Raw genomic sequence first — 26759 nt, 5'->3', positions numbered from 1 at the left:
GAAATAATGCAGAGATACTCAGCAATTGTTTTACAAAGCAGAAAATTGCACATTTTTGTTGACACATTTTGAAAATTAATAATAAAAATATGAATTTACGTTAGAGTGTAAAAACTAGAACGCATTCAACTAAACCACTTTGCCATCATGTTTAATAAAAAAAAAAAAAAACTGAAGGTTGTAATTACTGCAATTAGTACATTTCTAAACCTTTCAAAGGGTTCAGTTTAATAAATAAAATTACAGCGGGACTATGTGTGGGTGTGAGTGGGTGTCAGGGGTGAGAAAATGCAGTAAAATGAAAATGGGCGTTGGAATTACTTGTGAGAGTTATGGCCGTGCGAACAACTCGGGGCTGAGGTGGCATTTTAGGAACAAGCTGTAATTGGAGCTTGCTGAACTTTACACATGACCTTTTTAAAGATCAGTTCTTTTTCAGATGCTTCGATGTGTTCTAATTATATCTCCTCTAATGATAAAAAACAAGCATGCTAAAATTTCACACTTTTAGACTTGTAATTATACTCACAAACGGAGCAACTATATAATTTAGAGCCCAAGTTTAACTTTCTTTATTGGCTGCCAAAAGTCATTCTAAAAGTTTGTCTTTCCTTTTTGATTGAGTCATGAATTAGTTCAAGCCTCCAGGCTAAAATTGTTCATTATTTCAGAAGAAAGGGGCATTTATCTCAAAGGGAACACAATTATATATTTTTTTCTGTTAGAAAAACACTTAAACACATTTATTTCATGAATTGTTTCACAACCGCAGCCTTTCTCCCAGAGGCCTGCGGCATTGCCACTTGTAGGTTCACACCATCCATTTAGAAATTAATGGAAAAATAAGCACAAGGCTCTTTAAACGACTGAAATTTGCAGTCAAAGCTTTATTCTGTGATTCATGAGGACAAATTATAACTATATGTCACACAGTTTATATTAGCTGTCTACTTTAACCGATTTGTGAATCAGTAATTCTGCCGCTGTCATAATAACATTTTACAAACTGTCTTCGATTCTGAATTATAAAGACACTCGGTATAAATGTGAAACAATTAAGGTGATCTAACTGCAATATAAAAAGAAAAAAAATACGGCAGTATTTGAGCTAAAACTAATGGGAAAGATGACTTGTGTTTTTTGTAAAAATAAAATGAAAAGGTTTTGAAGGAAGAAGGGTTTTCCTCCGGTCTTTTTAGCCAAATCGTTGTAGTGATATAATTTCAGAGTCGTTTGCAGTCTGCTAAACACACTTATATGAGAAAATATAAACCAAGATGGTTATTCACAAGTTAATGTCACTAGATATCAATTAAACTTTAAAACAAACTAATAATAATGCGAGCAGCTGAATTCTGAACCACTGGAGGCTTATGAAGGCATTTTTGAGGAAGACCAAAGAGAAGAAAGTTACAGTAGTTGACGCAGGAGGTGACGAGGCTACGGACAATAATTGATGCAGAGTACGCAGGAAAGGGACGGACGAAGACGATTAAGATCCCATAAATTAATATATGCACAAACTGTCAACTGTGGATCGCACAGGTTTGGTTTTTACAAGGAGGATCTCAGCTTTGTCACTGTTTAGTTTGAAGAACTTAGTCCTGAACCCAGATTTTCCAGCCAGGAGGGTGGAGTATAGACTTTTGTTGACTAGATAAATAGAGCTGGGTGTCATCTGCATAGAGGAGAAAATGGTTGCTAAAGAGCAATCTTTATTTATAATTGCAATTGTACATTCAAACGAAATGTGTCTTCTGCATTGAACCCATCCGTAGGGAACAGTGGGTGCCTGGGGATCAATCTAGGGGTAAGGGTCTTGCTCAGGGACCCATAGTGGCAGTCTGCGGGGATTGAACCGAGTACTTTCGCTTCATGCATGCTCAGTATGAGGGATTGCTGCAAAGCCATCAACAATGCAGACGACTGTCCACTGTGGCTCTACGCTCTTTCAGGAGGAGTGAATGCTGCTTGGAGAGACTTGATGCAACCTGCTGGGTTTCCTTAGAGAGGAAACTTTCTCACCAACCTGGAGGATCTGATGGAGTCTGACTTTGGAAAGAGCCTTTAAGATGACATGTTGAATTGGCAGCATATAAATAAAGTTGAATTTAATTGCAATTACTTGCCGCCTTTCTCAGAGCACAAGTGCACTTCTCTAATCACTAGGCCACCACTCCTGCATATGACGGTGACAGAAGCAAGGCGAGCAAATTGTGTCTTGCCCAAGGACACGACTGAGACAGTCGGAGCAGGGATCAAACCGGCAACCCACCAGTTGGCGGGCGACCTCCATAGTCTTCTGCCACTGTCGCCCCCAAAGGAACAGAAAGTAATAATGACATCAAGTGATTAAAATCAACACACAGACAATAATTCTGACAGTACCTCTAGGTTTAAAAGGAGAAAAATGTGACTAAGACATTGTTGACGGAGAGGATTGATTGTTTATAGGGAACGTTACTTCCATCCCAGGTAATAAATGAGAATCATTTTGGGTTGATTTTACAGTAAATTTCTTACATATAGCTCCTTTTTGCCAAGGGGAAGAAGGTAAATATTGAAATATAGGGGTTTGACTGCTTTTCAGTAGTTTTGCACTTAACCAGGTTTAGTATAACTCAGGGGTGTCAAACTCATTTTGGTTTAGGGGCCGCATTCAGCTTAATCTGATCTCAAGAGGGCCACACCAGTAAACTCATTGCAAGATTAAATAGAACTAATAAAAGTGGACTTTTTGTTGATTTTTATATTAAATGAGTTTCACTTTTACACAATATATTATGAATAACCTCAGCGTTTTTATGAAAAGTATGTGCAATTTCAACAATACTTTTACTCAGTTAAACATTTACTTGTGCATTATGCATAAGAACTGATCACAGTGATTATACAATGTTGAAAAACATTTATTCACATTTTTTGGAACTTAAAAACACTGTCCTGCATGACAAAATACATCAAACAGATAAAAATTAAGAAACGATTTAAATCAATTTTCCACACCTGAAGCTCAGTGTGACCATCTGATGAGTAAAACACAGCAACAATATAGGAACTGCAGATTTAAACAATAAACGAAGTACATGTTTTTTTTAATATTTGTTTTATCATTCTCTTCCTTTTATCTCCTCTTTCTTTCACCTTTTCTTTTTTTCTTGTTCTTCTTTTCCTCTCCTACTTTCCCATTGTAGTATCCATATCATTTGAGATATTCCTCGCATGAATCATAATAAAACTATTCACATTCATAAATCAAGTGGAGCACTATGGCAAAAGCAGTACTGCTCCACTTATGAAAGTCAAATCTGATGAGCTCTTTTTGGCATTAAGACAACAATTATTATTGCCACATTGCCAGACAGGACACTGGGGAAGAAAAAAAATCATTTTTTTTGAATAATGATAATCCATTTAGCCAGCGGGCCGGACTAAATTGTTCGACGGGCCGGAACTGGCCCGCGGGCCGTATGTTTGAGACCCCTGGTATAACTACAGGTAAGCTGAGGCGATACCCAGCGGTTGTGGTGGAGTCCAACTACACCAGGATGGCACATCAATACGTGCCATTACCAGGAACGTTTGCTGCGTCTCCCAGCACAGTCTCAACAACACGGAGGGGATTCAAGAAGACAGGAAGTTACTCTAGAATAGCAGGACAGGGCCGGTGGAGGTCCTTAATCCATCAGCAGGTTTGGTATCTGCTCCTTTGTGCAGGGAAGAACCGGATGAGTTCTGCCAGAACGCTACAAAGTGACCTCCAGCGGGCCACTGGCATGAATGTCCCTGATCAAACCATTAGAAAAGAGACTTTATGACGATGCCCTGAAGGCCCAACATCCTCTGGTAGGCATAGCCGGGCACCGTGGAGCTCCAATGGCATTTGGCAGAGAAACACCATGGAATGGTTCCAGCATCGGCGCCCTGTTCTTTTTACAGATGAGGGCAGGCGTGTTGTCAGGCATGCATACAAGCCCCGGGGGCCAGACAAACCACCGAGTACCATTCTGAGTTGCTGCAATGATGACATTTCAGCAAATTGGATCAGCCTGCAGCATCGGTTTTCCAGCTTCACCTTCTCTGTGACTTCAGACTAAAATCTCTGTGGGTTTATAATTTTCATTTTCATCAAATGATGTGGCACCATTTTGTTTCTAACGCATTACCTGTTCCATATCAGGACGGATAAGACATGTATGACTCTTTTTCTAATTGAGATCTGATGTGTTTTCAAGGTGTTTTTTGAGCAGTGTAACCGTTTCAGTTGGCTGTTAACTTGACTCTGAACGGACAACAAGCATTAATTAGCTCTTTAGTTTAACACAGAGCAGCTGGAAGATTGGCACCCTTAATAGCAGATAGCTAGGTATCATGTCTACTCTGATTAGCTGCACTCTTAGCAGCTGGTAGCTTCTTAATTAGCTGTTAGCGAGACTCTATTTCGCTTTTACCTTGACTCTGATCAGCTAAAGAGTTAAATTTATTTCACATCCAAGAAGCAAAAATCATTGAGTAACAAAATTTGGTATACTGCAAAGTACTCAAGTGTATATACAGGTTTAACCTGAATCAATTTTAAGTAGCATAGATCTACAGCAGCTTTCGTATCTATTTTTTTTTTTTAGAATAAAATATACATTTTTGCATGGTTCCCTACACAAAACCTTGGTATCCCCGTGTAAAATTAATTAGTCTATCATCCTCTTGATCATCCTGAGTAACCGACCGCTTCTCAGTCTTAAAAAGCAGAGGAAAACTCAACAAAAAAAACTGAATTTTCACCATATTTTTAGCATCATATTTAGTCATGAGAAAAATCACAAATGCAAACTTGCTGCCTCGGGTGGATATTATCATTTTAAAAACAGATCCTCTCCAGATTCAATCATCCAGCGTGAAGCGGTGGGATTTCTCTGTTAGTCTAACCCTTGGAAGTTTAGGATAACTTTCCCGCTGCCTAGCAACAAGCCATGTGATCTTTTTTTAAAACGTGATCCCTCGGTCATCTGCATCATTTATGAGCGCATCACAGTTTTATTTGCTTGCCATCACTGCTCACAAGTGCTCAAGTTATGTAAGACACTGGAAATCTCCAATTTCAACATTAATTTATTATGAAGCCTTGAGAGATTAAAAGAAATCCATAAAAATGTATTTTGTGTGTTTATTTTTTTTTACCAAACATAGCATTTGACTGATTTACATCTTCGACATAAACGCTGAAAAACAGAATAATTGATGCGGGAGATCACAGCATGAGGGCTTTTAACTTTATATATCTATATTAATAAAGATTTCTTGAGTGTTTTTTTTTCTTTTTTTGTTCTTCTCGTGAAGTTTTCCAGCTGGCTCGTGTCTGGAGGCGAGACAAACTTGTTTTTCCTCTTTTAGCAACGAAAGGTTCTTGAACCTCCGGCCATAATGAGAACTGGTTGAAATTTATGAAATGCAAATAAAATTCAGCGCCTCTTTCATTATCCATGAGGCTCAGAAAAATCATCAGACCAACCTTTTTGCCTGACGCCCGTGTAACCTTATAAATCGAGATGAACATAAATAAAAATGAGGCCAGAAATCTGTATGTGTTCAATAGGTAAGATGCCTGGGATTGTCTCAGCCTTAGAATAAACTTCAATCAATCAACCCAACCCGATTTTTGACCACAACCCTAATGTTTTCTCTTAAGCTGTAGTGTTAATGCTGTAAACCTTTATCTGAGCTTAGATTCTCAGTTAAGTAAGAAAAATCTCCTGTACCCCACCTTTGTTTCACATGTTCTTATGGCGGTCTTATGGTTTATTGTGTTATTACCGTGGCAGGTTCTCGTCTTCTGATCGGCGTAAAATCCATGTCCACAGTCGGGGGTGCAGTAGCCTTTCATAAGGAAGGTTTCATCACGACACACCAAGCAGCGTCCAACCCCATCGCAGTGGAGGCAGTCGGATGAGCAAGCTGCAGAAAAACAACACACAAGTTAAAGCGAAGGGGGTTTTTATTTTCATAATTCTATCACAAAACTTTGATTGCCAAAGAAAACTTAAAAACAATAAATGGTATGGGAAACTAATTCAGGTAAAAATATAACATATGCACTGCAAAAACGGATCTAGAAATATGTAAAATGTTCTTAAAGTTAGTGTATTTGTCCTTGATTTGAGCAGGTAAATAAAATTATCTGCCAATGGAGTGAGTATTTTGACCCCTAAAATAACATAATTAGACATCCTGCACTTGAAATAAGATGGTAGAGATGAATTGTTTCTACTTTAGGTGCAAAAATCTTATTCAATTGGCAAATCATCTTATTTGCCTGCTCAAATCAAGGACAAATACACTAATTTTAAGAACATTTTACTTTTTTCTAGTTCCGTTTTTGCAGTGTGATGCTATGTCACATTTTTGAAACGTATAAAAGTTCTGATTCTTACACTTGCAGACTTTCGAGGAGGCGTCCAGGAAATAATTTCTGCCACAGTCCAGGACACACTGTCCCTGCAGAGCGGCGTAGGGCGGCTGGCACTGCACACATTTTCCAGGACTGCTGCACTTTACGCAGTGATCATCACAGGCTGAAACACAAACATATACAAAAAGAGAAAAGATGTCACTGCAGTGCTTCTAAATCCTAAACTGCACTACGCTTAGATTTTGTAGACTCTACATTTTTTCACGATAAATCGTTGGCATGTGGTAATGTTCTGCTTTCCTATCCGCTAATTTATTTGGCTTTTAAATGACCAATAAACAACAAGACTTTTTTTCTGTTTCTGTTAACGCATCTGCATGAAATGTTTTAACTATGATCTCCGTGCACACCACACGAGTAGAAAAGCTACAAATTGTGCAATTTTCCTGCCACACCACTAGTAGGCGGTATGTTCTTATAACTCAACAAAATGTATACTAACACTTTCTGATGAAGTAGGCGGATATTGCGAATGTCTCCCTGACTTCCTCATAATTAAGATTCAGGGTTTCCTGTCTACACAACAACGTTACGCTCTGGAATCTCTTCTGTTTTTAATTGTGCCATTTTTAGACAAAACATCATGGTGTAAACGAAGTGTAGAAACGTAGCAAAACTTTTATATCACTGTCATTTTCACAAAAAAAGGCCTGAGTATCCTCCAAATTATGATAGTCGGAAACTGACTTGGTTGCTGAGGACGAAACAGAGAAATCCAGATATTTTAAGCATTATTTCCTAAAGCAAATAAGATCATTTGAACTGTTTATACATTCCTGAAAAGTTTTTCAATTAAGTAACGAAGGCTAGGAAGTAAACAGAAGCTCCACACAACCCTCAATAATATTTAATGAAAATGTTTTTAAATTGTCATAGTTCAATACACATTTTAATCAATTAGAATTTTAGAAATACATACACACATATATGTGTGTGCGTGTGCGCATTTTTGAAATAAAGTTTCATTTTATCATCAAACTGACTGCCTAAAGTGTTTTTCGACGATCCTATAATAGAAAGATTATTATTATTATTATTATTATTATTATTATTATTATTATTATTATTATTATTATTATTATTATTAATAATAATAATAATAATAATAATAATAATAATAATAAATAATTAGGGTATTGTAAAAGCTGTAATAGTTAATTTTTTTTGTAGCAGAGGGTGATTTATTTAGAAGTGTGTGAAGTTATTTACAACAAAGACCTTATTTGGGTCCTAATATCCAGAAATATTCAATGTGGAAAACATGCAGCAAAACAGAGCATTGCTCAGTGTAACCAAGGTGAGGATCAGCTTTCTGATTTAAACACTATTTCAAACATTTTATTTCTACTGAAGTGTTTTTTTTATAGAGTAGACATCGAAAATTGTTGGTGAGGATTCCTTCACGCTGGATGAAGATCAAACTGTAAGAAATAAATGGTCTTCAAACATGGTGATGGGGCACAACGTGGAGCATACCAACCACCTTTAGAGTAAATAAACACATCTCTCATGGTTGGTTAATTGTGGAGCAAAGGTTTATAAAATGGCGTAAACTGCAATGATATTTATGGAAATATTGGGTTGAATTACAAAGCTCTGGGTCGGCTCTGATGAGTTTGATATGAAGACGAGTCCAAGAGGACAAACGCATCAACAATATAAATTCAGTTCTTTGTATTTTTATATGTTGGAAGGAGAATAAGTAAAATTGCCAGCAAATGAATGGAGCAGCTCCAACTTTCCCGGGTGTTGGAGATTAATAGGAACATAATCCTAAAATGGAAACCTTTGGGTCAGATTTTAGCGGCATGTTCAATATAATTTCCCAGTACTCGTTCAGCCTCCATCCTTTTCGGCTGCGCTGCTGTTGATTTACTGCTTTAATCATCGGCGGATTATAAAAACATTACTGAAGCTCAACCTCAGGTGATGACAACGCTGTGAAACACGAGGTGCTGCACCAGCTGCACCAGAGTGAAGAGCAGCTTATCTGCTTTGTGTTGGACTGACCCAGGCACGTGTCTCCGTCCTGATAAAATCCAAGGGAGCATCCCTGGGTGCACACTCCATCCTGCAGCACGTACCCCTCCATGCACTGCAGGCAGTCGGTGCGTAGAGGGCCTTTGCAGGCGTTGCAGCTCCAGTCACACTCTGGGAACAGGATAGAGAAGAAGAAGAGGAGGTGTTGGGAACACTGGTATCCAGAGATGGTGAGGGAAAGCACACAGAATTGATTTAAACCCATTTGTGTTTTTCTCGCAAATCACCTGCACATCTGGAGCCTTTGTGCCATCCAAAATTAATCCCGGCATGAAAATCAAACACAACAAGGGCAAACAAATCCTCTTTGTGTTAGATTTCAGGTTTGGATTAAAGGATCACATTGATTTGTTTAAAAAAAAAGGATTATTTCTAATATGAATAATAGTCTAATCAAAGAAAAGTAATCAGACAATTGCAGAGATCATATGCGTGTAGCTTCAAAGAATAGGCACATTTTAGCTTTATTCTTTGTCAGAAAATGTGAAATGTGAAAAGAAATCCTGGTACTTTTGTGGTATTTTGTTTGTGGAACATACATACATACATACATACATACATACATACATACATACATACATACATACATACATACACACACACACACACATACATACATACATACATACATACATACATACAAACAAACAAAAGTAAAACACACACAGTTTGTGTTTTACTTTTTGTAACGTTTTTACTTTTGTTATTTATATTCATCTGCCACCTTCCGAGGTTGGCTAGCGGGGACAACTGGTCCTGGGGGGGGGGGGGGGGGGGGGGGGGGACCCCAGACCTCCTCCTCCCCAGCAATCTCCGCTCCGGCAGCTCATTCTTGGGGAACCCAATGCGTTCCCAGGCCGAACAGGATATAGTATATTCAATTAAATTCAATTTTATTTATATAGCGCCAATTCATGAAACATGTCATCTCAAGGCACTTTACAAAGTAAAATTCAATCAGATTATACAGATTGGTCAAACATTTCCTATATAAGGGAACCCAGTTGATTGCATCAAGTCTCTCCAAGCAGCATTCACTCCTCCTGAAAGAGCGTAGAGCCACAGTGGACAGTCGTCTGCATTGTTGATGGCTTTGCAGCAATCCCTCATACTGAGCATGCATGAAGCGACAGAGTTCTGGGTCTTTCCCGGGGGGATGGAAAACCCCCAAAGGGGGGCTCCCAGGGGGCATCCTGATCAGATGTCTAAACCACCTCAACTGGCTCCTTTGGTTGCGGAGAAGCAGCGGCTCTACTTTGAGCCCGGTTCCCCTCTAGAGGAAGCTCATTTTAGCCACTTACATCGAGGATCTTGTTCTTTCTTTCCTGATCCATACCTTGTGACCGTAGCTGAGGGCCAGAATGTAGATGGACAGATGGACCTGTAAATCAGGAGCTTTGCTTCACCCCAACAGACCAGCTCAGTGCCCGCATCACTGCAGACCAAGCCTCGATCCATCTGTTCCATCCTACCATGATTGTCATGATTTAGGTTTGTTTTGAACATTTCTGGAAGTTTCAGCCCTGTCACCGCGCAGCCACAGAAAAACCTCCTATTACCTCAGTCCACAGCTGGAGGTTGACCCACTTGGAGCCCCCCCTTTAAGACCTGTGGTGCCTAGACGGCAGCACTGGTGTGGGACAGAGGCGAGCGCCGCCAGTGCTCCTGTCTTGGCATCACAGGACAATGATTGTTAAAATTATTTTTAAAACTTGAATAAAATATGCCATTACTAAAATTATTGACATTTTTGTCATATTTTTGGTTCATATGAGCCTTCTATGTCAGTTTAACGGTGTTATGTATGAGTTTTTCTGTTGAGTGCTGTATTTATTTCTAAGTACAGATAATTAGATACAATTAGAATCAATATGACTATAGCTAAGATATCTTATTTATATTTATTTAATAAAGAATATTTCCAATCCAATAAGATCTAAGAAAAAAAACTTAGTATGGGTCTGTACAGCTATCATACCAATAAGATGACATAATCAGAGGGCCAATTGTCTTATTTCTTAAACTGTTAAGATATCTTCTATCTTTTGGAAACTCCCAGAGGTCTCCCAAAGCCTTTTTATTTTTTTCGATGATAAAATGTGAGTCTTGTTTTCTCCGGTCTTATCCCAGGGTTGCAGGTAGCTGGGGGCATAAACGGCATCGTCACCCGCTTGGTTAAAGCCAACAGCCTCCTGTGGGCTCAGAACAATTCAAACTCTTCACCTCAATGCAGCACAAGTATTTCTGCTCAGCTGCAAATCCTGAAACAAGCAAACAAAGCAGCCATCTCTTCCCCAATGGGAACGGTTCCTGCAGGTCCTCGAAAAAAACCAAGAGAAATCCCATTATATGGAACCAAAGCGGAGATAAAGGGGATCACCAGAAGTGGCTTTCTGTAAACTACAGGGGATATCAGGGTAAAGCGGACGTGACAACTGGTTCCTTATATGCTTTACTTGATTTAGTTGTGGCTTGACTCGAGGAAAATGAAACCAAAATGTACCTTTTATGTGTTTATATATGGAAGTCTGCAATCAGATCAGCTGTAACCCTGGAGGACCTGGGCTGGATGAATGAATAATCCTCTCTAAAGGGACTAGGGCATGAAAACAGTTTCATTTTCTTGATTTAAACTGAAATAAATTTTATCAAGGTAAATAAAATCTCATCTACCTGACGTTATGTGAAAATAAATATACTTTCTTTGTTAAATAACAACTTAATAAAAACATCAGAACTTGATAAAAAAATAAAGATCAGATAAGAAACAAAGGTTACAGAGATATTTCTGTAACTCTGGGGGCTTCAGTGAACCAGACTGAGAACCATCCATCCATCCATCCATACATCCATCCATCCGTCCATCCATCCATCCGTCCATCCGTCCATCCATCCATTCATCCATCCATCCATTCATCCATCCATCCGTCCATCCGTCCATCATCTATACCCACTTAAAAGTGGATCAGACAGCTGCAGCTGATCCAGAACCTGCTGCCCGCGTCCTCACTAAGACTAAGAACGTAGAGAACATGGACCCGGTTCTGAAGTCCTCACTAAGACTAAGAACGTAGAGAACATGGACCCGGTTCTGAAGTCCTCACTAAGACTAAGAACGTAGAGAACATGGACCCGGTTCTGAAGTCCTCACTAAGACTAAGAACGTAGAGAACATGGACCCGGTTCTGAAGTCCTTCCACTAAGACTAAGAACGTAGAGAACATGGACCCGGTTCTGAAGTCCTCACTAAGACTAAGAACGTAGAGAACATGGACCCGGTTCTGAAGTCCTCACTAAGACTAAGAACGTAGAGAACATGGACCCGGTTCTGAAGTCCTCACTAAGACTAAGAACGTAGAGAACATGGACCCGGTTCTGAAGTCCTCACTAAGACTAAGAACGTAGAGAACATGGACCCGGTTCTGAAGTCCTCACTAAGACTAAGAACGTAGAGGACATGGACCCGGTTCTGAAGTCCTTCCACTAAGACTAAGAACGTAGAGGACATGGACCCGGTTCTGAAGTCCTTCCACTAAGACTAAGAACATAGAGAACATGGACCCGGTTCTGAAGTCCTCACTAAGACTAAGAACGTAAAGAACATGGACCCGGTTCTGAAGTCCTTCCACTAAGACTAAGAACGTAGAGAACATGGACCCGGTTCTGAAGTCCTTGCACTAAGACTAAGAACGTAGAGAACATGGACCCGGTTCTGAAGTCCTCACTAAGACTAAGAACGTAGAGAACATGGACCCGGTTCTGAAGTCCTTCCACTAAGACTAAGAACATAGAGAACATGGACCCGGTTCTGAAGTCCTTGCACTAAGACTAAGAACGTAGAGAACATGGACCCGGTTCTGAAGTCCTTCCACTAAGACTAAGAACGTAGAGGACATGGACCCGGTTCTGAAGTCCTCACTAAGACTAAGAACGTAGAGAACATGGACCCGGTTCTGAAGTCCTTCCACTAAGACTAAGAACGTAGAGAACATGGACCCGGTTCTGAAGTCCTTCCACTAAGACTAAGAACGTAGAGAACATGGACCCGGTTCTGAAGTCCTTCCACTAAGACTAAGAACATAGAGAACATGGACCCGGTTCTGAAGTCCTTGCACTAAGACTAAGAACGTAGAGAACATGGACCCGGTTCTGAAGTCCTTGCACTGGCTCCCTGGATCTCAGAGAAAAAAACTGTAAAAAAAAAATGTTTTACTGAAACATCATTAGTTCAACTTTGTAGTCCAGCTGTTTTTAATGTTTGCTTTTAGTTTCTATTCTCCCATGTTCTAATTTGTTTCTACATTTTATTCCTACATGCTTTTATTGTGTTTTTGTTTTCCTACATTTTAATTGTAAAGCACTTTGTCTCTGTACTGAAATGAGCTATACACATAAATTTGCCTTGCCTTGCCTTATCCAATCCATCACAGGGCAACAAAGAGACACCGGCTCATACCTGAGAGGCCGTTAAACTACCAGTCATGCTTCTTATTAGCATCATCTGAAACTGGGTTGTTGAACAAGACGATGAGTTCTCTGCATTTCGATGGTCTCCTCAGTCACCACATCTCAATCATTTGTGGCGAGATGTGGGTTTATCACTGATGTGCAGCCGACAAATCTGCTGCAACCGTTTCATTTTATCCCGGGACTGGATTGCAATCTCTCAGAAACGTTTCAGACACCTTGATACATTGATGCCATGAATAATTAAGGAAGATCTTAGGGCAAAAACTACATCCATGTACTAGTGATGGGCACCATCATAAGGTAGCTGGTGACTGTAGTTTCTTGTTTGTCCATTCATTTGAGTGAGGGTTCTGTGCAGAACACAGCAGATTACATTTTCAGCAGACATGTTGGGCACTAGGTGAACTGCAAGGCTTCAGAGGTTTTTGAGTTAGAGGCCAGGGGACATTATTTTTAAAAGCAACCCTCATCTTCACGGTAAAGACCTGCAAGCCGTTATTCAGGCAGGTGGGTTTGTTCTGTTAGTGAACACTGGACCGGATGGGCTTAAAGCTATAGTTGGTAATCTTGTTCCCAGACACATTTTGTTATACTGGGTGAAATCAGCCTTCCATCCTGAAAGTAGTTAATACATTTAGTATTCAGAAAAAGGAGGTAAACAAATTTGATCTCTGTGAAAGCTGCAGGCCTTTAAAAACTCTTTGCCGGAGTTTTGTTTCTGCTCTCACCCGGGTGGTATCACTTTATCTATTGGTAAGTTCTCACGTAACGCCAGTGTGTGTGCTTGTTCCTTGTTAATTTCCATTTGCTTGCTGCGCACTTCTAATGTTTATGTATCTGGTTAGCTTAGCAGTTAGCTTAGCGGCTAGGTTAGCGGTTAGCTTCAGTGTTAGCCGTTCATTGTAGCTCCGCTGCTCTCACCTTAGACTTTAAAACATGGCTGAGAGTCGCAAGAAGAGAACTGTGTTCATGTTTATGAGAAGAAGAGGAAGGTCTTAGTAGAAAGAAATAAGAAATGAGTGGATTTGTGAGATTTTTTTTCACGAGATCCCCCTGAGTAGCGGAAGAGCAGGTAAGACAGTCTTGTGCATGTGCAGCTATTCAAAAAGTGACATGGGGAAACCTGGGGGAAAATCACCAACTCCAAGTTTAACAGACAGATTCTAACTCTACTGACATTCAGGGAAACTTTATGTTTAAAAAACATTGAGTAAAACTAAATATTTGGTTGCAAATCACACAATGATCACTGTAGGAACTCTATGAACCAGTGACATTTCTGAACCATGACCTGTTTTCGGGCATTTCCTTGTGGGATTTATTCCTTCAATCTCCTCCACAGCATGAAAAATTTATCTCAGTAGGGTTTAAGTCTTACAACTGACCTGGTCAGACTAAAATCTTCTCTCTCCTGATAAACAACTTGATTTTTTCAGAATAATAAAAACAAAAAACACCCCCAGGTTCAGGTGATGTATATATCATCTATATATGTTACTCATATGGATGGATAGTTTTGTTTTCAAATTCTTTAAACAGATCTGGATGTTAAATCTTAAAAAATATCAATTCCTGAGCTTTTATTAGAATTGTAGTACCAACAGTTATTAGTTTCATTAAAAGATATAGAGCAGCTAACATGTTGTGCACAAAGGAGAAATGTTGATAGTTCCGGAGTCACCAGCAGTCCAACAACAGAACAACTACACACAAGTATTAATGTATTTAAGCCTTAAAAAATAAGGTTGTACTGTGGTGCAGTTGGGTTCAAATCCCGGTTTCAAACCTGGGGTTGTTCTGCGTGGCGTTTGCATGTTCTCCTTCTGCATGCGTAGGTTGTCTCCCGGTACTCCAGCGTCTTCCCACAGCCCCAAAATATGTGTGTTAGGTTTTCTCTAAATTGCCCTTAAGTGTCAGTGTGTGTGCATGGTTGTTTGTTTGTGTGTCCAGGGTGTACCCCGAAACAGGCACAACCTCCCCCCGCAATCCTGCACGGACAAGTGGGTATAGGCAATAGATGAATGAACGTTCGCTTGACACAGAAAAATCTAAGTGTTATGCTAAAAATATTAATTGCTCCTTTTCTCCTGAGCACAGTTGCTTTGTGCTGATTTCACCAGACGAGCTCTGGCTAGATCTGATCACCGCAGTTTAGTATTCGCAGTAAAACATTTCAGTCACAAAGGCAACATAAAATAAAATACACCAATTTATAAAAACACAAAACCTACTTTTGCCCAAACTGAAGACAATTTATCTTGGTAAAAATATAAAAAAAGGATGTTCAACAACAGTGTAGAACGCCAAAATTGGAATAAAAGAAATGCAGTCTGGAACACAATAGTTGAATAACACTAGATGCCTTTTTGTTTATCAATATATAAACCCCACTCAAAGTGATAAGCACAGCAAACCATTGTTTAGGAAAGAAAACATGTTTTAGATTTGATGATAATGATGCCTGATGACAAGCAGGATCACAGCAATCAGTCACAGCAGGGTCGAGGCTTCCACCCGGCAGATCCAATCAAATACAGACCGATCTGACAACAAATCAACTTTTGCCTTATTTATTTAAACTACAAACACATTTTTTCTATCAGGACCAGAAATCAACCTGACAAATCTGAAGTGGTTCAGAAAACCATCAAAAAAAGAAAGTAAGAAACACACACTCATGCCAACTCTTGGCAGTGCAATTCTCCTCATAATCAATATCCAGATAAACACTTCATAACACACCAAGACGTTGATGTGAACATAACAGACTCATAATGTTGCTCCTTTGAATTGACAAAAACTGAATCAATTCTTCACTCAACAGGGTATAAGCTGCTAATGCTAATGAGATATAAAGCTCATCATAAAAAAAACAGCTTAGCGCTAACGGTAGCTGATCAAGGAAAAGGAAACTCAAGACAAATAACTGCCCTCACACAAAGGCAATTCATTTATTTGTAAGTAACAAACTCTTATTGTTACCTGTCTGAAACGACAACACCTGACGTAAGGAACTCTGTGTGAGTCGCTAATAGCAATATTAATGCTAAGGTTAATGCTAGAGCTAACAGCGAGCGATAAATTACCAAAAGTCGCCATCAGGAATCCAGATAACACACAATTATTGTATCAGTAACAAAATCTTACTCTTTGGAAAAGATAACCAAAATAAATCCTTATTTTGCATGGCATAGGCTGATGGAAATTAATGATAACCAAAAAGGTTCTGTAAAGACCCAAGCTCCCAAAAAGGAAGTTAGTTTATTGTGTAAGTAGCAAACTCATATTGTTATTGGCTAGAGATGACAACTACAGAAATTATGTAAGGCAAAAGAAAATAAAAACAATGGTGTAATAAAATTAGTATAAGTTACTAATGGCAATGTTAAAGCTAAAGCTAATAATGCTAATGCTAATGCTAACGGAAGTTTGAAAATATTCATAGCTAAAGATGTAAGAGAATTTTATCCTTGACCAGTAATTGGGAACCTTTATGTGCCGCTGTGGTTTGTTGATGTGTTGCTTAGCTGGGAAAAAGCAGACGTTTAACGATTCAGGACTTATACAGTTGGGCACTGTGACGTGTTTTCTATAGTGGCCTATTTTTATCCACTTGCGAAAACGGACACAGATGCACACAGATAAGCCTGACCAGAGTCGTCAGGTTTGGTGCTACTGTTATCAGATTTGTAGGTAAGACTTTTATCTAATATCTGATTTATTATCTGAGTCAATTAATTTAGCCCATCCATTGGGGGATGAGGAGGAGGAGAGGAAAAGAAGGGAAATTTAAGAGTAATATTAAATCTAACTAATCAGATTAAAATATTCAGAGTGTTACCTTTACAAAGAAATCTAGCATCTGCATGTGCTTCAACAGGTTCAACAACTACATCAAATTTAACTCAGGTACACATTTTTTTGTCGTTTCTAGGTGTTTGGGGGCTGAATATTATTTAATTGTATTTTACTTGCCGAGTTGTGATTTAATAGAAATGACAGCGTTGCAGCTTATGTTCAACTTCTGTTATCATGCTTTGTTTTAAGTATGCACAAAAAACAAATGCAACAATTAAACAACTTTTACTCGTTCTTCTTTGTCAAAATTTATCATGATTGTGTTGTCGTTTAGCTTACAGCAATGTAAGTGCTAAAGTGATAAATATTCATACAATAAAAGAAACAAACAAGCCACATTTATTCTAGGTTCGTCTAAAGGGGGGATTTTATGTCAGCTATATTTGTATACATGTTTTCCATATTTATTTAGTTCTTTGTTTTATAATTTGCTGCGTTTCTTTTAATTAAAAAAGGAATAGAAGCTAAAAAAAATACAGCTTTAGCGAGTGTAATCATGCAGACCAGGACATTTTATATAAAAACTGATTGGTAAATATGATAATTACTTAATTAAAAAAATATTAAATTATATTCATAGTATATTGATATTATACCCTTTTTATTAACTTTAATTTAAACGGTATAAAACTCATATCTGAGACCTTTTAAGGATTTTCAGCACATTCTCAAACTGTGCAAATTTAATGTTATTTAAAAGATCAATACACAATTATCTTATGGATATATAATGGGGACGATGCAATTCAAACAAAGAGTGAAATTTAAGGATAACGTAATTTCTCTCCACTGTTGCTAAGTAGGTAAAATGACATTCCTTATCCTATGTGGCAACAAAAATAAAGTTTCACTCTCATAACGCCTAATCAGAGAGAAGGTTGTTAAAAAATGAAGCATAACCACGTCAGAAATAAGCAGAATTTCTTCGAGCTTTGCAGAGAGGAATCAGGCTGTTGAATGTAGCCAGGCTTAAAAAAAAAAAGCCTCCAATTTTATGTGGGGCTCATTAATCAACTTCACTGTATAAAAGAAGATGTAAGACAAAGTTAAAATGAACACACAATGGTTAGGATTTGCATATCTAGTCCCGGAGTTTATTACTTGATTGATGGGGCCCATAAAAATCACCGTGGCCTCCTGCACTACATGCAATATGGATGGAGAGTAATTTATGAACGCCATAAAGGGCGCACACTGTATTCTCATTACTAATCAAGAGCGTCCTCCCCTCCGTGCACCGCGGCGGTTTGCATCGAGCCCGCTTACCTCTGCAGGTGCGGGTCGTGGCGTTGAGGTAGTACTGATGGGCGCAGCTGTCATACTGGCATTCTCCAAAGAGCAGCACCTTGGTCGGGTCACGGCAGGACGTGCAAACCCCAGCAGTGTCACATGTCAGGCACTGTCTGTCACAGGCTGCCAAACACACACAAAAAGGTCCATATAAAGGTCAGCGCAGACATAAGAGAGGAAAAGATCAATACAACACCTGCGGTTACCTAACACTGTATGGATTTACCTCATGTCAACCCTTTAGTTTGATTCTACCTTCGCAAATGTGGTCTTTTTTTCACCTCGGCAAACTATTTCAACGTACAAAAAAGACAAAATATTTCCTGTTTTCTCAAGATTTAATCAAAAATAATCTTAACTGTGCTTGGGATTTGTGTGGTTACACCATAGCTAAACATTCTTCTATTACAGCATCCATAATATACTGTTATGGATTAAAAAACAGAACTTCTTCAGGACAACAGATGCAGTGTTGGTACTCCGTTATACAAATGTTAAAATAAAGTTTTCTTAAATAACCTTTTAGCATGAGAACAGAAAACTGAACTAAAGTACAACAAGTTTATTTATTGCTTTACAACTTTAGTGTTAATCTAGTAAATAAATAAATAAAAGAAAACAGCCAAAGCAAAGGGGGAAAAAATCTAAGAGCACAGAATGTTATCATTTTAACACTGTATGGATTTACCTCATGTCAACCCTTTAGTTTGATTTTACCTTTGCATCTGTGGTCTTTTTTTCACCTCGGCAAACTATTTCAACGTACAAAAAAGACAAAATATTTCCTGTTTTCTCAAGATTTAATCAAAATAATCTTAACTGTGCTTGGGATTTGTGTCGTTACACCATAGCTAAACATTCTTCTATAACAGCATCCATAATATACTGTTATGGATTAAAAAACAGAACTTCTTCAGGACAACAGATGCAGTGTTGGTACTCCGTTATACAAATGTTAAATTAAATCAGATGATTTTCTTTCTTAAATAACCTTTTTGCATGAGAACAGAAAACTGAACTAAAGTACAACAAGTTTATTTATTGCTTTACAACTTTAGTGTTAATCTAGTAAATAAATAAATAAAAGAAAACAGCCAAAGCAAAGGGGGAAAAAATCTAAGAGCACAGAATGTTATCATTTTGATATTGATTTATGTCTTATTTCCTCCCACAGGTCCTCATTAAGCGTATCTCTGTGTGGAAAGCTCAACGCACCCTGCACAATAACTTCACTTCTTGGAATGAATCCTGTCTATCTGTGTTAGCGCGCTGCCTCTGGCAACAACGGGTTTCAGTTTTCAGAGAAGGCCACGTTTTGTGTTGTATAAGATGAATTTTTCTCAGTGAAATAAAAGAACGACATTCATAACACCATAGAGTTTGTTTTAATTTATATTTAAATGTGTACTGATAAAACCTTTCTTAGTTTTAAAGAAGGAAACTCAAGGTAAGACCATGTCAGCTTTGCCTCACTCCTGACAAACTCGACCAATTAACCAAGTAATGCTAAAAAAAAATTAAGAAAAAATAAATTAATAAATTGTTATAAACTTAAATTCTTGTGCAGCACTACAGAATAAAGTCTACTTTCCTGAAATTGAAGGTTACTTCCCTGAACCTTAGAAAACTTTTTTTTAATCACCGTCCCTGAGTCTACTGGCGGCTTTAGCAGGAGTTACAGGTTACTTTTCCAAATGTTACATGGAAGTTTTCCAGTAACTTTCACAGAAGCAACAGTACACGTTCCTAGAACCTAAAATCCATTTTTTTATGTTATAGTCCACATTACTGGAAATTATGAGTTACTTTTCCAAATATGAAACTAAAGTTGTCCAGTAACTTTTCAGGAACTTTAAAGGAACATTCCAAAAACTTGGAGTTCTCTTTAATTCAATTCAATTAAATTTTATTTATTATAGTCCGTTTTCCCTTTAAGTTTGAAAGTATTATCCGCAACTTCCAGGAAAGTTTGAGCAGCATTACATGTGTTGGTACTAATCCTTCTTCTCACAACTCTTAAGTTATCATTCTACTTTTAGCTCAATTAGGGAGTTTTGTGCTTTTAGGGACCCCCATAACTACATCTATAAAACAAAACGAATGAAGCGGAGAGTTGCATAATCTCCAGACATAAAATAAATGAGGTAAAAATGAAATCAAGGTGGCGTACCAGTTTTTAACAATCATTTAATAACCAGTCGTTGCATCTTTGGATGAGTTACATGTTGCCAATCAGCGGCGATGTTTCGGTCCTCTGCGTCTTACCCTGGCAGACCCGATGGCCGTTGTCGTGATAGCCGATGGGGCATTTGGGAGCACAGAGACCAGAGGGCAGCAGAACGGCGTTGGGGGGGCAGGACGTGCAGGACGAATGGCCCGCGCCGCTGCAGGACTCGCATGAAGGATGGCATCCTGGGAAAAAAAACAACATGAATAAATTACATGACTGTAAATGATTAAAATGTATGTAAAAAGTTTGGGTTAAAATTAAAGCCTCTAATTCAGGGGTGTCAAACTCATTTTGGTTGAGGGGCCGCATTCAGCTTAATCTGATCTCAAGAGGGCCACACGAGTAAACTCATTGCAAGATTAAATAGAACTAATAAATGTGGACTTGTTGATTGTTATATTAAATTAATTTCACTTTTACACAATATATTATGAATAACATCAGCGTTTTTAAGAAAAGTATGTGCAATTTCAACAATACTTTTACTCAGTTAAACATTTACTTGTGCATTATGCATAAGAACTGATCACAGTGATTGTACAATGTTGAAAAACATTTATTCACATTTTTTGGAACTTAAAAACACTGTCCTGCATGACAAAATACATCAAACAGATAAAAATTAAGAAATGATTTAAATTTTTCCACACCTGAAGCTTAATCTGCTAATTAAAACACAGCGCCCCCCGTGGACAATATAGGAACTGCAGACTTTCAATTAAACGAAGTACATGTTTTTTTTCAATAATTGTTTTATCATTCTCTTCCTTTTATCTCCTCTTTTTTTCACCTTTTGTTTTTTTTTCATCTTGTTCTTCCTTTCCTCTCCTACCTTCCCATTGTAGTGTCCATATCATTTGAGATATTCCCCGCATGAATCATAATAAAACTATTCACATTCATAAATCAAGCGGAGCACTATGGCAAAAGCAGTACTGCTTCACTTGTGAAAATCAAATCTGATGAGCTCTTTTTGCCATTAAGACAACAATTCTTATTGCCACATTGCCAGACAGGACACTGGGGGAAAAAAAAAAAAAAAAAAAAATATTTTTTTTTTATAATGATAATGCATTTAGCCACAGGGCCGGATTAAATTGTTCGGCGGGCCGGATGTTTGACACCCCTGCTCTAATCCTTCCAAACAGCCAAAAAACGAGTGAAAAAAGCAGCAGAAATCTTTCACTAACTTTATAAGACATTCAAAAAGCAGGAGAGCTGTTATTCAAAACCACTTTAAAAGATTGCAAGAAGCTCCGGCTCATTGCAGGGTAAATATCCAGAACTCAAGGCTGATTCAAAATCTCTGCACACGAAGACGGAGAACTCAACCTCAAGCGGCTGAATTGCCACCTTCCTATTAGAATAATTTTGTAACCGCACGCTCTTGAGTTTAAAAATACATATTTATAATAATCAGTAATCACAATCAAGTGTATAATCATCACAAGAGCTCTCCACTGCTTGGTTCTCTCCGCAAACCGCCGAGAAGCGGTGCTCCCTTTTCCATCTCTGAGCCGAGCACAGAAACCCAAGAAGACACGGGAAAGTAGCAACAGTCAGCTTTAATTCTGACGCAGCACCAGGAGAAGAAAGGCTACATACAATAAAATATTGCTGCTTCGGGCTGTGCTAAATGAGCCTCCAGAGGTTTTGCAGCCCAAAGCCTCCTTCTCACATTTGCATTTAAATCTGCATGAAGCTGCAGCAGCTCTGCGTGGCAGCGAGGGCTGCTCTTCTTTTCCTCCTGCTCACCTGCTGAATCACAGGATGAGGGTAGCGAAAACGATGACGATAATGACCCTGGATGATGAAGACGACGAGGCTAATGAGACTCAGGACCATAAGATAAAGGAGGGGGGATGATAATGATGATGAAGATGAGTCTAATGAGGATATAGGGAGGAATTAGGGTAACGATCAGCTCTGAGTATACGGGGGATGAGAACACTGATGGTTATTATGAGAATGATGACAATAATAATGACAAGGAGCATGGAGATGAAAGGATGAAATATAAAGACGATTAAGAATGAGGAACGCAGTAGGAATAAAGAGAGAGGAATGGTAAGAAGGGGGGAAAACATGTGGGGATGGAACGGATTATGAGAGGGACGAGAAACTGGAGCGACCATCAGCAGCGACCTTAAAAAGAGGCAACTTTTCCTTTTCATCAATCCGGGAAAGATTTTAAGGCCATTTGTATTTAAAATCCATCTTTTTACAGACAGGGTTTTTTTTCACAAGCAGAAAACAGCCTGAATCATCCCAAGAGCAGAGAGCCCAGCACATTCACTCCAAGGTTGGAGGGTTCACAGCTCAGAGACGTTATCCAGCTCAAACTGTAAAAAAAATCCTCAGCTGGCATTTCAACAGTGAGAGAAACAAATACAACAGCGTGATTTGTTTTGCATAGTTTGCAAAGTTGTATCCAATTTAGATTCCTGCAACAACCTCTGAACAGATGAACCCAAATTAGAGATGCTTGGCCTTTATGTACAGCTCCATGTTTGGGAGTAAAAGGAGCAACAAGAAATCACACGGTGTCGAAACTGAAGCGTGCGCCCAGTGTGGCCAGCAAAAAGTAAGTGATTTCTGGATTCTGCAGGTCTATTGGTAACCATGCAGGTGAATTTGGTTAAATACTGAAGGTTTAAGGTTTAAGACGAGGGCCATGGCTGGTCTGGAGCTTTTTTCTTTCTTTTTTTGTTTTTTGAGGCAATCTCTAGGGGGGCAAATATGTGGTGTGCTGTTGCTAACAGGAAACATTAAACGTTTATATTTTAAAGTCTAACTCTTGGACTGAATGTATTTTATCGCAGATGCATTCAAATAGTCACCAGAGTAAAGAAATGTATATTATATGTGAATTATGTGCGCCGTTTGGAAGTAATTTCGAAGTAAAAACTTGCTGTATAAGCGAAAAAGCCCGAACATTCTTCAATCGGCTGCTCCAGAATGTGACGTCACAAACAGAACTAGTACCGTGCATCCTGCTGCTAACACTACGACTTTCGCTACCGATTTATTAAATTTAATTAATAGCTCTTACTCTACGTACAAAAAAAATGTACGTAGAGTAAACCACAACACAGAGCACGTGAATATGTCGCAGCAAGTAGCGGTGGAGGAAGCGGTCCCAAAACGAGGTTTTACTAGTTCACCAGCCTGACAGAAATAAACCAGTGATTGTAAAACTTGCAAGGAACCGGTAAAAACAAAGTCTGGTAACGTAACCAACTTGTTTCATCACGTAAGCCACTCACTCCACTGCTGCGCGAGCTGTGCAGCCCCGTGCGACACCGCGGACATGCTGCTGTTGTCTACAGTTAAAAAACCTGGCTTCAAACAATTACTCGCCACTCCGTGAGGTATAAAGTCCACAATATAAAGTTCCGGGACGCAAGTTTTTCTCTAACAGAGCTCCCTAAATTGTGCAACGAGTGCCGTGAATCAGTGCAAAATGAGCTGCAGCCTGCGTCCTTACACGCCACAACCTCAGCCCTGCATCAGCCTCTCAATTATGAAACCTGAGAAGTAACTAGTGTACTATTCCCACCTAAATAGGCTATTTTATTTATTTATTTGGTATATTTATTTTGGTCTTTATTTAATAATAAAGTCTTTATTTAATAACATAACTCAGGTCTCTTAAGTTATTTTTCTTCAAAAAATTATATTATGGTTAAAAAAGTTGGTTAAATAAAGATTTAATTGGAATTCTGTGTTTGTGTTCTTTATTAAAATTAAATCATTTAGCAATATCATAAAATGTCCAGGCAGAGCTGCACATAAAATATGGTTTTAAATATTTTCAATAATTATCGATATCGATCAATATGCATTTTTTTTTATCGATAAGCTTTTTTTTCTATATTGTCCAGCCCTAGTTTGACGTCAGCGGAGCGCTCTTGAGAAACAAAAATCAAATCAGATTTGTTGACGGTCCCATCGCGTATGGGAGGAGGGAGCAGCTGAGAGACGCTGGCCGAAATCGGAGTTCTTCAACCGGATCAACCGTGAGCTAGATCCCTCTGACTCCGCGGAGCTTGAATGTCCGTGTCAAACCAACTTCACTGCGGTCTGCACTACAGCCGCTAACTACGCTCCTAGAAGGCATTTTATTGTGGACTTACTTCGGCGATTTTTTTAAAAAGCGCTTTCTCAAAGTAGACGTGGATCAGCAGATTTGGTGTGTGAAAGAAGATACTGGAAAACATCCATATATCCTTGTTCGCCGTACCGGTTGTACAACGTAAACAATGTGTGTTTCTATGCAAGTTCGCTTCACGCATTCTCGGTGTTCTTGAACTGACGTCACATGTCGGAAATGGCCGATCGTAAACGAAGACAGAACTCAAACGTGGAATACCATAATCGGTGTAAAAAATGCACGATATTTCATATTTAAACTTAATTTGAACCAGGGCTTTGAACCGGTTCAAGGAACGAAAACGAAAACCGGGAACTTTTTGTATTTTACAGGGAACAGAAACGAAACCGGAAACGTTATTATTTTTTATGTTCTGGAACTGGAACACTTATTTTAAAATAATGGTAACTGGTTAATACCGGTTTTATTTCGTTCCTCAAAGTTTTCGTTGCCTAATTAACTAAAAAAAAAAAAGTAATTATTTTCCTCCGCACGTTACCATGACGGCTGAGGTTCACTTCCTGTGTGACATCACACATTCGCTGACTGAATGGAGAGAGAGCGGTGTCTCCACTAGAGCTACACATCTTAAATAAGAGGTAAATTACGATCCATCGTTAAGTAAAACGCTCATTCCAAACACAATATCAATAGCTCGTTTAAGCTGGATGAGAAAGATGTGACATAATTCTATAGCATTAAACAGCTGACAGGAACGAAATTAACCGTTCCGGGAACAATATTTATTTGTTCTAACCGGTTCGGGAACGTCAATTTATTGGTGGAACTCATAACCGGAAACGTTATAATTCCATTTCTGTTCGGAACGAACCGATTGGGGGGAAAAAAAAATCGGTTCAAAGCCCTGATTTGAACACTTTTGATACATGTATATTCAAAGTTTACCTTGTTCTGGAAGCTATTCAACGGTTTTCAGGATATTTTTTCAGTCCAAGAGTTAAACTTTAAGCCAAATCATCAGTTTTTGTGCTAAACGAAAGAGGAAAACCTCAATGCGAGTAAACTCTCTGATTCGTTATGCTTCTGAAAATATGTTGCACGACGGTACGTGCTGAAATATTCCTGCAGATATCAAAGAACGTCTCTTTAGTTTAATTAACATTCAGCGTCTCCTCTGCTTCTTGTCACCAGGTCAACACAGAATAAGAGGGTCGAGAGCCGACCTCCGCCAAGTCAATCAGATCTTTAACCGAGCGGATGAATAAAACATGGAAGCTCTGATTAGATTTTAGTTCAGGTTTACATTCAGACGGCTGCTGTCGGACCTCTGACCTTTCCTACATTTAATAATGAGACAGGAGAGGGAAAGTCCTTACTGATGCAGGCTCCATGCCACGCATAATGACCGGAGGGACAGTGAGAGACGCAGTGATCGCCCAGCAGCCAGGTCCTCGCTGCTTTACACCACAGGCAGACGCTGCCGACGCCTGTCTGGAGGTCCGCCGCGCAGCGCTGGCAGTCAGGGCTGCACTCTGTTGGGATGAAGCACAAAGATGACTTATTTCCTCTGGTAATCATACTGTAGGCAGCAAAAACACGGACCATTACTAAAGCCATTCAAGCAGAGGGTAATGCACCTTTTTTGAGTTTTTTCATTGGATTTAAGGGGAATAAACGAGCAAAATAACAGAACCTGACATAAACACACCAGACAGAGGGAAAAGAAAAGCTTATGAACAGAATTAAAACTCTCAGAAATGAATGAAACATTTATCTGTATGGCTGTAACAATAGTCTGTCCTCGGGTGTTTTTCCAAACGATCGGAAAAAAGCCATAATTCAGCCTTTGATTGAAAAGCAGAGCCCTGATAAAACTGTTTTGTCAAATTTTCGGCCAATCTCCAAGCTGCCTTTTCGTTAAAGAATATTGGAAAAAATAGTCTATATGGAGTTAATGGATTTTTTTTAACAGCACATGATATTCCTGAGGTTTTCCAGTCTGGTTTTAAGTTACATCACAGCACATAATCTGCACTGCTCAGGGTTTTTAATGACATTCCTTTAGCTACTGACTCCACAAATTGTGTACTCCTGGTTTAATTGGATTTAGCTGCTGCATTTGACACTGTGGTTCACAGCATTTTAAAATGCTTCTCTTTCCTGTGCCGTCCCACAAGGCTCAGTTCTTGGGCCGCAGCTTTTTCTTTACCTTTTCCTGGGCTCTACTTTCAGCAAGCACAGTTGGACATTCCTTTTTTACGCAGATGACTGCCAGGTTTATGTTCCCCTGA

At 38.9% G+C, this 26759-nt stretch overlaps 1 protein-coding gene and 1 long non-coding RNA gene across 2 annotated transcripts in view; one reads left to right on the top strand and one right to left on the bottom strand.

Moving 5' to 3' along the window:
• The window catches only part of fras1 (Fraser extracellular matrix complex subunit 1), a gene marked incomplete in the record, with an annotated part of 388110 nt that overhangs the window by 151724 nt on the left and 209627 nt on the right, over positions 1-26759 (bottom strand). Inside the window, 6 exon segments of the mRNA XM_036144334.1 lie at positions 5812-5952; positions 6429-6569; positions 8477-8617; positions 18101-18247; positions 20390-20536; positions 25845-26000. Coding sequence (XP_036000227.1) covers positions 5812-5952; positions 6429-6569; positions 8477-8617; positions 18101-18247; positions 20390-20536; positions 25845-26000 — 873 coding nt within the window.
• Positions 14001-19625, top strand: LOC110368695. The gene is made up of 3 exons (XR_002428304.2): positions 14001-14048; positions 15580-15636; positions 19299-19625. It is a non-coding gene; the product is annotated as an uncharacterized LOC110368695 (long non-coding RNA).

Source organism: Fundulus heteroclitus, chromosome 12 (assembly GCF_011125445.2).
Source record: "Fundulus heteroclitus isolate FHET01 chromosome 12, MU-UCD_Fhet_4.1, whole genome shotgun sequence".
Classification (NCBI taxonomy): domain Eukaryota; kingdom Metazoa; phylum Chordata; class Actinopteri; order Cyprinodontiformes; family Fundulidae; genus Fundulus; species Fundulus heteroclitus.
This window is presented reverse-complemented; position numbering and strand designations above follow the sequence as displayed.